The 13,003-nt window shown below is 38.8% G+C and overlaps 1 protein-coding gene across 1 annotated transcript in view; it reads left to right on the top strand.

The window, feature by feature from the left end:
* ARFGEF2 (ARF guanine nucleotide exchange factor 2) overlaps positions 1-13,003 on the top strand; it is a 67,017-nt gene that overhangs the window by 45,043 nt on the left and 8,971 nt on the right. Inside the window, exons 21-33 of the mRNA XM_084645174.1 lie at positions 234-392; positions 2,360-2,507; positions 3,748-3,847; positions 4,708-4,748; positions 4,836-5,005; positions 6,415-6,566; positions 6,713-6,885; positions 9,449-9,609; positions 10,438-10,568; positions 10,672-10,801; positions 11,220-11,355; positions 12,549-12,687; positions 12,766-12,820. Coding sequence (XP_084501300.1) covers positions 234-392; positions 2,360-2,507; positions 3,748-3,847; positions 4,708-4,748; positions 4,836-5,005; positions 6,415-6,566; positions 6,713-6,885; positions 9,449-9,609; positions 10,438-10,568; positions 10,672-10,801; positions 11,220-11,355; positions 12,549-12,687; positions 12,766-12,820 — 1,695 coding nt within the window. The remainder of the gene's footprint in view (positions 1-233; positions 393-2,359; positions 2,508-3,747; positions 3,848-4,707; positions 4,749-4,835; positions 5,006-6,414; positions 6,567-6,712; positions 6,886-9,448; positions 9,610-10,437; positions 10,569-10,671; positions 10,802-11,219; positions 11,356-12,548; positions 12,688-12,765; positions 12,821-13,003) is intronic.

Genomic DNA, 13,003 nt, shown 5'->3' with positions numbered 1-13,003 from the left:
TCCTCAAATGCCTCCCACTTCTGATGCTCCCATTAAGATAATTTTCTAGTATGTCTCCAGCTCTTCTGTACTATATTGACTGGGAAATACTTTGCCATAATTGCAATCACAGAGGCATACTTGGAAGAGAAGTTACTCAAAGCTGAGGAGGTTGTGTGCTTTTTCTTTAGTATTTGCAGACATCTCAATTTCTCTGGCTTATTTCTGTTCTCATATTTGTATCTGCATTCTAGCTTGAACGAGATGCCTATGTGCAGGCCCTTGCTCGCTTCTCACTGTTGACTGCCAGCTCTAGCATCACAGAAATGAAACAGAAAAACATAGACACCATTAAGACACTTATTACTGTGGCCCATACAGATGGCAACTATCTTGGGAATTCCTGGCATGAGGTAAAAACTTGAATAGTAAATGTGAGGCTTCAGTGTGTGCTCACAGCTTACCAAGCTCTTGTTCACCGAGCTATGCCTGCTGTTTGCACAGCCCACAGGTTTTGAAACTCCATCACCAGAGAACTCTGCTGCGATGAAGGGATTTATTCCACAAACTGTGCACTGGTATCTCATTTTCACTGTTTAATAAAATTCTTTCTATCCTTTGTAGTTGTGAAGGTACCTCAGACATGAACAGTGAAACCAGTACTGTGCTTTTTGTAGACAGCATGAAACACTGAAACCTAAGGACATTTCAAAAGTCAATATGTAAACTATTGTGCTCTTCACTTTAGCAGAAAAATATATGGTTAGTCCATCCCTCAAACCTTTCCTCACAGAAATCTCTGCAGTGCAGTTATTGTCAGTGCATACACCTTTTGTACATTGAAAATGGAAAAACGGGAGAAGGGTAAAACTGAATCGAATCTGAAAACACATACAAAGACTACTGTGACTAAGAGAATATGAAAATAGTCAAAAATTGGGATTTATATTGTTTTGTTTACTGATCTGGAGATTTCTGCACAATCCAAAAGGACCTTGCTGCAGAATTTAGGTTCAGTTCATAATAAAGCACACAGGATCCTGACTAGTTGTACATTTACTCTGTCCAGAGTGCCTCTTCAGTTTTCCTTAAAGACTTGTCTAAAACTTACTTTTAAGCACCATAATGGATGCCAGAAACTGAAGGCAAGAGGCGTTTCCATTTCCTCATAGTCCAACTAATTTTTCTTCTTGTATTTCTCTCAACATTCTTTCAAAGGGATCCACTGAAAGCATAAAATTCACCTAATGTTGGTGTGTGTCTCGCCATTGTAATGAATTGGTATCCCCTCATACCCCACTGCCCACATGGATAGCCGTATCGTTAGGACAGCTTGCAGTAGAGAAAAAGCAGGAAGGAAGCAAACTTGTGTGAGTGGCAGTAAATGCTATCTGAGATAGACACTGTGTGAGAGATTCAGTTCTTCACAAACACCTCGCTTCTCCTGTAACCCACAATAAATGTAATCAAGCTGTCACCTACAATCTAGGAAGGAAAGAGTAATTTCTGTCTTTAATAGTTGGAAGGTATTTGGAAGCTACATCAATAGAGACCATATAAGTACCTAGGTAAATGGATGAGTGCAGCACTGTCCTCTAGTGGAAAGGATATCAGACTAGTTGAAGATATTAAAGTACTCTTTTATTGGCTGAGAAACTGCCCTGCTAGCTCTAGCTCCTCAGAATAAGGTCTGTCTTAGAGTAGAAGGCCATGAATTCTGCCTTGATGGCATATGCGAGTATCTGGTATCTATGTCTATGTTGCCAGTGATCTTTACAACTGCTTCAACTTTGAGAAACAATTTTGCATTTAGATATTGAATCAAGTCTCTTTTTTGTGTTCATGAGATTAATCTAATACATTTTTGTATTATCATGGAGAGAGTAGATAGGCTCCTCCGTGCATGGGTAGCTTTGAGAGACTGGGCTAGAATTGAAGTAGAAGACAAGACTTGTCAAACCAAATTGGAATCATGATCATGTTGTAAACTTGTGGTTGTCTTCACTTGATGCATTGTGGGAATTTCAGTGCAGCTGCCATTTGTAGTAATGGGAGCTCACTTATTTATCTGTGGGGGGGGAAGAGAAACTATTGGATAATAAGCCCCATAATGTATAAATTCTTAAACTACGCCCTAAGGAGGAAACTTGGTCTAGTGACCAGAGAACTAAGAGTTGGACTTCTGGGTTCTGTGTTTCACAGCTGCTACTGACTCACTATGATCTTGGGCAAGTTGCTTAATTCCATTGTAAGTTAGCAGTTATATTTGCCTATATCACAGAAGTGTTGAGGTATAAAATGGTTTGTGAACCTGTGAAGTCTCATGAGGTAAAACGTGGTAGCGGTCACTTACATTATTGAAATGTGCCTTTGTTATTAGATCTTGAAATGCATCAGCCAGCTGGAACTAGCACAGCTTATAGGGACTGGGGTTAAAACTCGATACTTATCTGGCTCTGGGCGTGAAAGGGAAGGCAGCATTAAAAGCTATACATCTGGAGGAGAAGAATTCATGGGCCTGGGACTAGGTAAGATTAATAGTTCTGTCACTGAACAAGCCTGCATTTACAAGTTAATTAAACCTAAACATTTGTCACTATGAGAACGAATGATCAGTTCTTCACATGATGTTGGGTCGTATATTTACCTGCTTTCATTTTAACTGTGTGGAGACTAGTGTCACTACATAATTAATGAAGGTACCCGTTACTTCAACTAGCTTGGTAATGATTAAACATCTGAACGCGTTCCAGTTTCTATAAATCAGCTATGAGAAATTACTTCATAGACTACCCAGATTAACTGCCTTGTGGGAACTTGAGTGTGGTCATAACTTTGTTACATCAGATCTAGTATGGCCATAGTCTTGTTACAGACATTAAAAGCTCTACTTTTTTCATTCCATTTTGAAATAAAAATGTTGAAATTACTGAAATCTGTCTGAATACCCATACATTTTGCTGATACTAACAATTTTCTGCCTTGAGATGTGGCGATAGATGGTTTTCAAGTTAGATATTTCACCCTAATGTATGTTGCGTAGTCTAAAATCTGATTTGTAAGTGGGGATTAGGGGGACGATGGTAGTCTGCCTTTACCTGAGAAAAGAAATAAACTCTCTCCATGAAAAAACACATAATGTAGAACTACTCTAGAGTTCCACTGAGACAGTATCACATTCTGTATATGAATGTAATTAAACAACGTGTCCAGTACTAATTGCTCATACTCAGTAATAAATGTTTATGTAGTACCAGTGTTACACTGTAGGTTAATTACAAATATTACATTCAAATGTTTTTATTGTAGGCTTTAGGCATAATTGTCATGACAAAGATTATTTAACTACTAATGCATTTCTCAAATGTTAAAGATGATTTGCACCACTATTGTAATCTTGATGGCCTGCTTTCCTATAATGGATACTAGCCACCAAAATTAAGGATGCAAAACTGTATCCGTTAAAAACATCTCTTCCCTCCCCCACAAAATCTTCACATGTTCATAACTTTTGTTATGAACTTGTTGAAATAATGTTCAGGCAATTAATGTTTTTAAGAGGTACACTACTTTGAGACTGGACTTTCAAATGCAGAATAATCAGGTGCGTCATTTCTGACCTATAGCACCTGTCCTGTATAAATTCTAAGCTGCTTGGGAGCAGGACCCATCTGAATTCCTGTTTTGTATAAAATTGAGCATATTGTTGGTATTTAACTGTGAATATTTCATCAGATTAAACGTTTGGATCTGAATGTTTTATTACAGGTAACCTAGTTGGGGGTGGAGTTGATAAAAGGCATATGGCCAGCATTCAGGAGTCTGTGGGTGAGACCAGCTCGCAAAGTGTGGTGGTGGCAGTGGACAGGTACTGTAGTGCTTTCTGTCTTTCTGTTTGTAGTAACTTGCAAATCAAGAGTTACCCAAACTGTCCTGATTTCCCCCTGCAGAGCAACAGAGTGGTTGGCTGTCAAAGCCTAACTTAAAACCAGTTTAAGAACAGGTTGGCATTCACCTTGAATGATGCCAAATCTCCTGGACCTGACGATGGTAAAATATTCTGGTGGTTTGTTGTTGTTGTGGGTTTTTTTAAACTTCAGTCCTGCAACACTAAAGAGAGGGAAAGACTCTTCCAGTAAACTAGTCTGGTGTTACCATTGATAGCTGGATAATTGGAAAAAAGAACTTATGCACGTTAATTTAAGTGGGCTTTGAGGGTGGGAAGTAGAGAGAGAGAGAGAGAGAGAGAGAGAAAGAGAACGTTTGTGTATTCTTAACTCTTTCCATTTGGAGAAATGGAGACCCGAATTCATTAAATTGGTGCCTTTGTACTGCACACTTGGTGATTTTTATAAAGGCTGTCTGCTACACTGGGTTTGTCCTTTTTATATTTGGCCATGAGCCACTACTTTACAGTTAGACTTTTTACTGGGTAATTAACCCAAGTCAAAGTGTCTGAAATGCATCAATGCCCTCAGTCTATTAGACCATGCTGCCTTCTGTATTTCAGCTTTCCTGTTTTACTTCCTCCCTGTACATAATTCACTCTTTCCACCCGTAAGTCACTGGTGGAAATCCAAAGCATTATCTTGCTAGTATATTTTGCAGCATCAAGGTTTCTTTATAAACTTGAACCTTTTAACCTGGAAATACTTTAGTGTGTTATGTCCTTCTCCTATTTTTTAAATATAACTTATACTTTATCACACATCTTGATTTGTTCTACAGAATATTTACAGGATCAACACGGTTGGACGGAAATGCAATAGGTATGTATGCTGAACATATGAGGAAATTAACTGTGTTGCAGTAGAACACCCCAAACTCATGGCTTGTATTGTCTGTTTAATATTCAGTTGATTTTGTCCGATGGCTGTGTGCTGTTTCCATGGATGAGCTGGCTTCCCCCCACCATCCTCGCATGTTCAGCCTGCAGAAGATAGTAGAGATCTCGTATTACAATATGAATCGAATTAGACTGCAATGGTCAAGGATATGGCATGTGATTGGAGATCATTTCAATAAGGTACTTCAGAACTTAAAGGTTACGCAACATGCTTTTGTAGTATTATTTTTGAGTCTAGTTGGAATCATGCTCATCAGCTTTCCCTTATTAAGATGCCTAAGAGAATGTCTTGGAGGGCTTTCCTGATTCAGAACATCATAGGTTTTGACCTGTATTGATCAATATGGATTTAGTTGAGGCTATGCCATTCTTTACATTTGAGTTGGAGAAGTCCTAAGTGTTCCCTATGCTATAATATTGGTATTATCTTAAGGAGGAGGGGAAAGATGTCTATCATCGTCCCCCCTGCCACTCCCAGTCTCTCCCCATGGTGCACCCGCCCTCCTTCTCCCCCCCCCCCCCTTTTTTTTTTTTTTTGGAAATCCTACCACAGCTCTCTTCATCCTTTGTTTTCTCCCTTATTGAGCATGTCAGGACATGATTTCTGTTGTCCCCTTCTTTCTAAACTATGTGTAGGGAGTTTCCTTTTGGAATCAGTAATGCCTGGTTAGGTTTCATCTTATAAAATGTGTGTAGATTGAGGGACAGCAACCATGTGTGTTCCTTTTGACATGCTTGGATAATTAATTTATTTGTCTCTCCTGGTAGTCTCCACTGCTAATCCTTTTCCACACAATCAATCAAAGCAAGAAAAATACCCATCTGATTCTCTTTTAAAAAAAAATCTGAATTCTCAATTTGTTTTACCAGCTCAGGAGTCTGTTTCTTTAGTTTGAACATGAGCAAAAGCACACATGTCAAGTTCAGAAAAACATGGTCTAATCACAACATCTAGCCTAGGAACATCGATGTGCAGCATAAATATCTGGATTGTTCTAAATGAATCTTTTAATTTAATATTTCCGCATTCACTTAATCCTTGCCAAAACATTCAGATGTAGGTGCCTAAAGTTAACTGTGATTTAGTTGCCTATCTGACTTCCTTCCACTCCTGACAAGATATACTGACCACCTGTAGCTCCTATTGAAGTCAGTGACTGAGCGGTCAGAATCTCCGAAAAAATCAGCTCATTATGATCTCTGTTCCTATCTTTAGGCATTTAAGCAAAATGCTCAAGCTTATGAGGTTTGTTCTTGCTATGAAATGTTATCTTACTGAAACTAGAAAAATAGTGAGTATACAGGGAAACTGAGTGTTTGCAAACTCAAATATGCGAACTCGCTAACATAAAATAATTCTGCATGTCCTATCCTGATAGTTTGGTGGTGTACTCCTTCCCTCATGCCCCTTAGTAAACTAATCCCTGGGGTTCTTTAGACGGCCATTATACGTTTGTAAAAACCATTTAGGTATATAAAGGTTGGGTCATGGAAATGAAATGCTTATGGTGGCTTTGTGTAGTATAGTTCACACTAACTTTTAAATGTTCGTTAAGACACACACACGCCTTTTCCTTCTCTGTTACTAGGTTGGATGTAACCCTAATGAAGATGTGGCCATCTTTGCAGTTGATTCATTAAGGCAGCTATCAATGAAGTTTCTCGAGAAGGGCGAATTAGCCAACTTCCGTTTCCAGAAAGACTTTTTGAGGCCATTTGAGCACATAATGAAGAAAAACAGGTGTGTGTGCACTGAAACTTCTGTCTTGGCTTGGGGGGTTTTTTAAGCAGCAACTTAAAATGTGACCAGGTTTCCTGTGGTAATGTGGGTGGGGTGCTCTCCAGTGTGTAGGCAACAGCAAATAACATGGTTAATTTGTCTTTAAGATCTCCTACCATACGTGACATGGTAATACGCTGTATTGCTCAGATGGTGAACTCACAGGCTGGTAACATTCGCTCAGGCTGGAAGAATATCTTTGCAGTATTTCACCAAGCTGCTTCAGACCATGATGGGAATATTGTAGAGTTGGCTTTCCAAACAACAGGACATATAGTTAGTAAGTAGTGGTTGGCAGATGGAACACCTTAACTAACATACTCTTGTGCTAAAAGGGCCTGTCTACACAATGAACTCTATTGTGGTAGAGGGGGGTTTGTTTTTAAATGTCCAAATTGCTTAAAGTATGTGGTTAAGCTTTGCCTGCTCCCCTGGCTCTAACAATTCTGTATCAAGGAAGACCAAACTGTATTGTACAATGCCTGATAGTTTATGGCATGATCTGTAAGTATCATTGAATATAATCTGAACCCAATTGGGTATATGAAATACTTTTAATAGTAATATGAAAGTGTTCTCTCAACCCTATATAATACATCTGGGCACCTAGATTAGCCTTCCAGATTTAGTTAAGTACTGTGTCTCTGATATATAGCCTCCAGCAAAGGCAGTGATGGGTGCCTTAGAAATGTCATGGATGGCTAGAGGAAAACTCTTCCCAGTCCAAGCATAATCTATTCACAGCCCTTTATCATAATTAACTGTGATTTAAGACACTCCACCCTCACACTTCTCCTTAGACAGGGAAAAAAAACTACAAATGACTTGATTTCAAGGCTGGATCAGATGTTGCAGTAGTACTTTCTCTCCCCCCACCCTCTTTGTCATGTCAGATTGTTAGTACAATGCAACCCACCCATACCCCCTCGAATACCCAGTGCTTTATCCACTCTGTCTTTTAAACAGTACATGCTGGAGCTTTAGCGCACCAGGCATGTAAATACCTTGCAGTGCCAGCTACAAAAGTGCTATGCAAAAAACTGTTTTCACTTTTGGGTGACATTGTAAACAAGAAGCAGGCAGCATTATCTCCCATTAATGTAAACAAACTTGATTGTCTTAGCAATTGGCTGAACAAGAAATAGGACTGAGTGGACTTATAGACTCTAAAGTTTTACATTGTTTTGTTTTTGAGTGCAGTTATGCAACAACAACAAAATCTACATTTGTAAGTTGCACTTTCACAGTAAAAGAAATCACACTACAGTACATGTATGAGGTGAATTGGGAAAAATACCACTTTTGTTTACAAATACTTGCTCTGTAAAAATGATCAAAAATAATCTAAAGTGAGCACTGTACACTTTGTATTCTGTGCTGTAATTGAAATCAACATATTTGAAAATGTAGAAAAACATCCAAAAATATTTATAATAAATGTCAGTTGATATTCTATTGTTTAACAGTGCGATTAAAACTGCAATTAATCACAAATAATTTTTTTTAATCGTGTGAATTAACTGCGATTACTCAACAGCCTTAGATATTTTACTTGCTGAGTTAGCCCTACAGAGCCATCTACTTTTCTATTAAAAAGATATTTGGGCAAATTGGTGCTCTAATTAAAAAGGAGGGACACTGTGTACTCAAAATTTTTGAAATGAAGTAATTCTAGTTTCTAATGGCATATTACTTGTAATATATGCCCTGAAACTTATTTTTAAACATTCTCTGTGTACTTTTGTAAAGTTGTTGTTCTGCTCTGTTGCTGTTTAAGTGCTTTTTACAGCAAGGAAGAAATTGACTATACGAGTTAAAAAGTGAAACTAAGGGCATGTCTACACTACTGTCTTAAACCGACCTAGGTTAGTAATTTATTGTGGTGGCTGATGTCTACACTACCCTCCTTCTGTCAGTGGTGTGTGTCCTCACGAGGAGTGCTTCCACCGACTGAAGAGTGGCAGTGTAAGGGGGCCAGGGCGCTCAGCTTTGTGAAGTTTCCACTGCCAGGAGCCCAGCTGTCCCCAGGGGCTTCTCGCCTTCCTGCTCCCAGTAGGAAGCCGGGGGGGGGAAGCCACTCAGGTTTCTCGCCTCTGGTGGGAAGCAGGGAGCCTGCTGGGGGGCAGCCAGACTCCCAGCTGGGAGCCTCTGTGCTGCTGGGCTCCCAGCTGGGAGTGGGGATCCGAAGCAGCACCACCAGGAGCCCAGGTGACAGCCCGGCCTGGAGCAGAGACCTGGCAGCATCCTCACTGGGGAGCTGGGCTTTTTTTATCAATTTCAGAGCTCCAGCAGAGCTGTGAAATTGACAAGACCGCCAGTAGCTGATGTAAGTTACACAGTGTCTACACTGACACTGCATGGCCCTAACTACACTGATATAAGCCCTACACCCCTCGTGGAGGTGGAGGAGTTATGTCAGTGTAGTAGGGCACTTACATCGGCGGGAGCAAGGCTGTAGTTTGTACGCTGATATAGTTAGATCTGCCTTATGTATAGAGTAGGGCCTAACTGCTCTTTGCATTTAATAGCATTATACTTCTAAACTAACAGAATAACTTTTTTCTCTCCTCTTTCCTCTCTTCCATCTCCCCCCATGGATTTTTTTTATATTAATACTGTTTACATGTTGTATACACTAAGAAATTGTGCTGTGTTTCTGTAATACTGTTCAGTGTTTAATATTGATGCAATCAAATGGCTAGATCCTCAGCTGATACAAATTGGTATAGCTTCATTGACTTCAGTGAAAGTATGCCAGTTTACATCAGTGGAGGCTCTGGCTCAAAAAGTCTGATACAATATTAGTATATTTAAGACATTTCTCTTTCCTTTGTTTTCCCCAGCCAATATTTTTCAGCAGCATTTTCCAGCAGCAATAGATTCATTCCAGGATGCTGTAAAATGTTTATCTGAATTTGCCTGTAATGCAGCATTTCCTGACACCAGTATGGAAGCAATCCGACTTATCCGTTATTGTGCTAAATATGTTTCCGAAAGACCACAGGTATTTTCTGTTCTTGTAATAATTTTTAGTTTTAAACTGTGATTATTCCTATAGCTAAGACTCTGCTCTTAAACGTGGACTTTATGGTCTTAGTGAATATGTTTACCCCAAATGAGACACTTGTTTAGCACTAGCAGAACATACTTAACACTAGTCAACCATCCTCCTTAGAAAATGGGGAATACCTTGTTTCAATCAGGTGTGGAAATAGCTGGATAAAATTGGCTGTTGCAGCTTTGTTAAACAAAAATTGTAAACTTTTAACTCTAAATTAGGACTCTCGCAATTTTACGGTCATATTGCATGTCACTTTCTATCCTGTTAGAGCTTAATGCCAAATCCCTATTGTATAAATATGTAATATTACAGTAATTCTGTTTAAAAGAATCTAGGCTGAAGTTACCTAATTAACATGGTTCATTAATCTTGCAAGATTTGCAGGTTCATCAGTTCTTGCATGCACAAGCACGGCATTGACTTCTGCAGAACTGCGCACACACATCGGTTTGGATGAGCAATTGTGTGTAAATGTGGGTGCAGTTAAGAGGTTGATCTGAAATCTTGTCTCCAATGTACCAAAAGAGCCTAAACCTAGAATAGGAAAAGAACTAGATGAATATTTTTATTATTTAGAAGTGTTCATGGAGGTACTTGGAGAAACAAATTAGGAAAGGGTTAATCACATACCTGCTTTGACTTCTCACTACTTACTTAAATTTTGAATAGCCAAATTCTGTTTAGAAGATGCAATTTAGTTTAGTTTAATTCTGAAGTCTTTTAGATGTGACTTAATAGAAAGGTAATAATCTTTCTCTAAATGGCTTTCAGGTATTGCGAGAATATACAAGTGATGACATGAATGTTGCTACTGGAGACAGGGTCTGGGTCAGAGGATGGTTCCCTATTTTATTTGAACTTTCCTGCATCATTAATCGATGCAAATTAGATGTTCGGACAAGGTAAAGAGGATCTTTGCTTTTTAGCTGCATTCAGTTATTAAAACTCTGATCAGAGGCAACCATTTTAGCATCTTATTTTTGTATTCCTGTTTCCTTATTGTAGAGGCCTAACAGTGATGTTTGAAATAATGAAGAGCTATGGCCATACCTTTGAAAAACACTGGTGGCAAGATCTGTTTAGGATTGTGTTTCGGATATTTGACAATATGAAGCTTCCTGAACAACAAACTGAGGTAATGAAAGCCCTCTGAAGGATCTTGTTATGACAAAAGTAAGAGGTTCCATACAATTGTGAAATAAACCCCCTAAACTTCCACTTAGTGAAATCCTACCGTTCCTGGAAGGAGCCAGATTCTTAGGCCTGGTAGACTGATGTCTGGTACTTTTTAAAAAACAAAACTGGTTCAGCCTGGACAGTGGTATTGTGTGTGTTCCTACACCCAAATGGTAACTAGTTTCTAATCACCCCTGACTCAAGGTACTTACAAGATGGTTCAATTTTATCCAAACTATATTCCTCTGTATGCAGAGAGACATGAATAGTAAAGCCAATCCTATGCCATGTACCACCATAATATGGGAACCCGTTCTTTCCATTCAGCATAACAAAAATTACCATAACAAAAATAAAGGCCTGTCGTTGTCTTGCAGAAATCTGAATGGATGACAACTACATGTAACCATGCACTTTATGCAATCTGTGATGTATTCACGCAGTTTTATGAAGCTTTAAATGAGATCCTTCTTCCTGACATATTTGCACAGTTACACTGGTGTGTAAAACAAGGTAGCTTATTTACATACATATACACATTGTTTTGCTTTAACTTTTCTTTTCTCGAGGTAATCAAAGCAAGGAAAATAAACCACTATTTATATATTTAAAACTGTTGCAAGAATGTTTTTTATGCTGTTTAATCTATTAGTGACTTTTCTCTGTCTGGTTTCAGAGTAACAGCCGTGTTAGTCTGTATTTGCAAAAAGAAAAGGAGTACTTGTGGCACCTTAGAGACTAACCAACTTATTTGAGCATGAGCTTTCGTGAGCTACAGCTCACTTCATATTCTCTGTGTGTATATATAAAGTCTGCTGCAGTTTCCACGGTATGCATCCGATGAAGTGAGCTGTAGCTCACGAAAGCTCATGCTCAAATAAATTGGTTAGTCTCTAAGGTGCCACAAGTACTCCTTTTCTTTTCTCTGTCTGTGCAATTTTTGCCAAATGTGTGTTGCTACTTAAGAAAGATCTTTAACTTCTTCTGCTTCAACATGAGTTATGTTTACACTTTTGCCATTATCCTTTCTTCTTTTGGCAAATTCAGCATTTTTTGTTTCCTGCATGAATAACATTTAATCTCGCATTACTTTCACGCTTTTGAAAATTGTCCCTCTATCTATATAGACGGCATTCTAAAAAGTTAAAATACTTACTTGAACAAGAGACATAAGGGGTCAGCTACCATAACCTTTTTATGCAGACAGCACAGAATATGTGGGGAAGACTGGGAGGGAAAGGGTGGCTTGTGAATTAAACTCAAACTGTCCTTAAATCCTCCATTGTGCCTTGTTTATTATTTCATGGGAAAATGACTTGGAGCCTCTCGGGCACTGGACTAGGAGTCAGGAGATCTAGTCTCTATTCCCAGCTCTGTCACTGGTCTGCTCTGTGACCTTGGCAAGACACTTCCTTTCTCTGTGCTTCTTTCCTCTCTCTCCATTTGTCTTGTCTGTTTAGCTTGCAGGTTCCTCACAGTAGGGATTCTTACTGTCTTTGTACACTAGGGTCCTGATCTTGGTGCTTACTGTCACACAAATAACGATTACACTCTAAGCTTTGAGCTATTGGAAATTTGGTACAAATACCAAATTGCATCATAATAACAAACATGCATAATGACTGGCAAGCACAGTAGATGTTTAATTCACATTGTTTGAATAGAAGAGCTGAGAGATTAATAAATAGGGATAATTTATTTTACAGATAATGAACAGCTGGCTCGATCAGGTACAAACTGTCTAGAAAACCTGGTGATACTAAATGGACAGAAATTCAGTCCTGAAGTCTGGGACCAAACATGCAATTGTATGCTAGAAATCTTCAAAACCACCATTCCTCATGTGTAAGTTAGTCCAACATAAATTTGTTTTGAGACCAGCTGTCATGCTAAGGTTATTTATGATTTCTTTTCTCTGTGAAGCTTGCTGACATGGAAGCCAGCAGGAATGGAGGATGATTCATCTGAAAAGCATTTGGTAAGACTTAAACTGTTCTGTTTAGAAATACTTAATGTGGTAAATCTGTTTGTAAAGACACATACTGGAATTAAATACAGACTAATGCTCTATGCCAGGGCCAAAAGATCATAAAGTCAAATGCAAGACTATCTCAATACTTTGATAGTAGAAAACTTAAGCCACATTAGTTATGTCATGTGA

Source organism: Lepidochelys olivacea (assembly GCF_965140295.1).
Source record: "Lepidochelys olivacea isolate rLepOli2 genome assembly, chromosome: 13".
Classification (NCBI taxonomy): domain Eukaryota; kingdom Metazoa; phylum Chordata; order Testudines; family Cheloniidae; genus Lepidochelys; species Lepidochelys olivacea.
The sequence above is the reverse complement of the archived record's forward strand: the minus strand, read 5'-3'. Positions and strand labels throughout refer to the sequence as shown.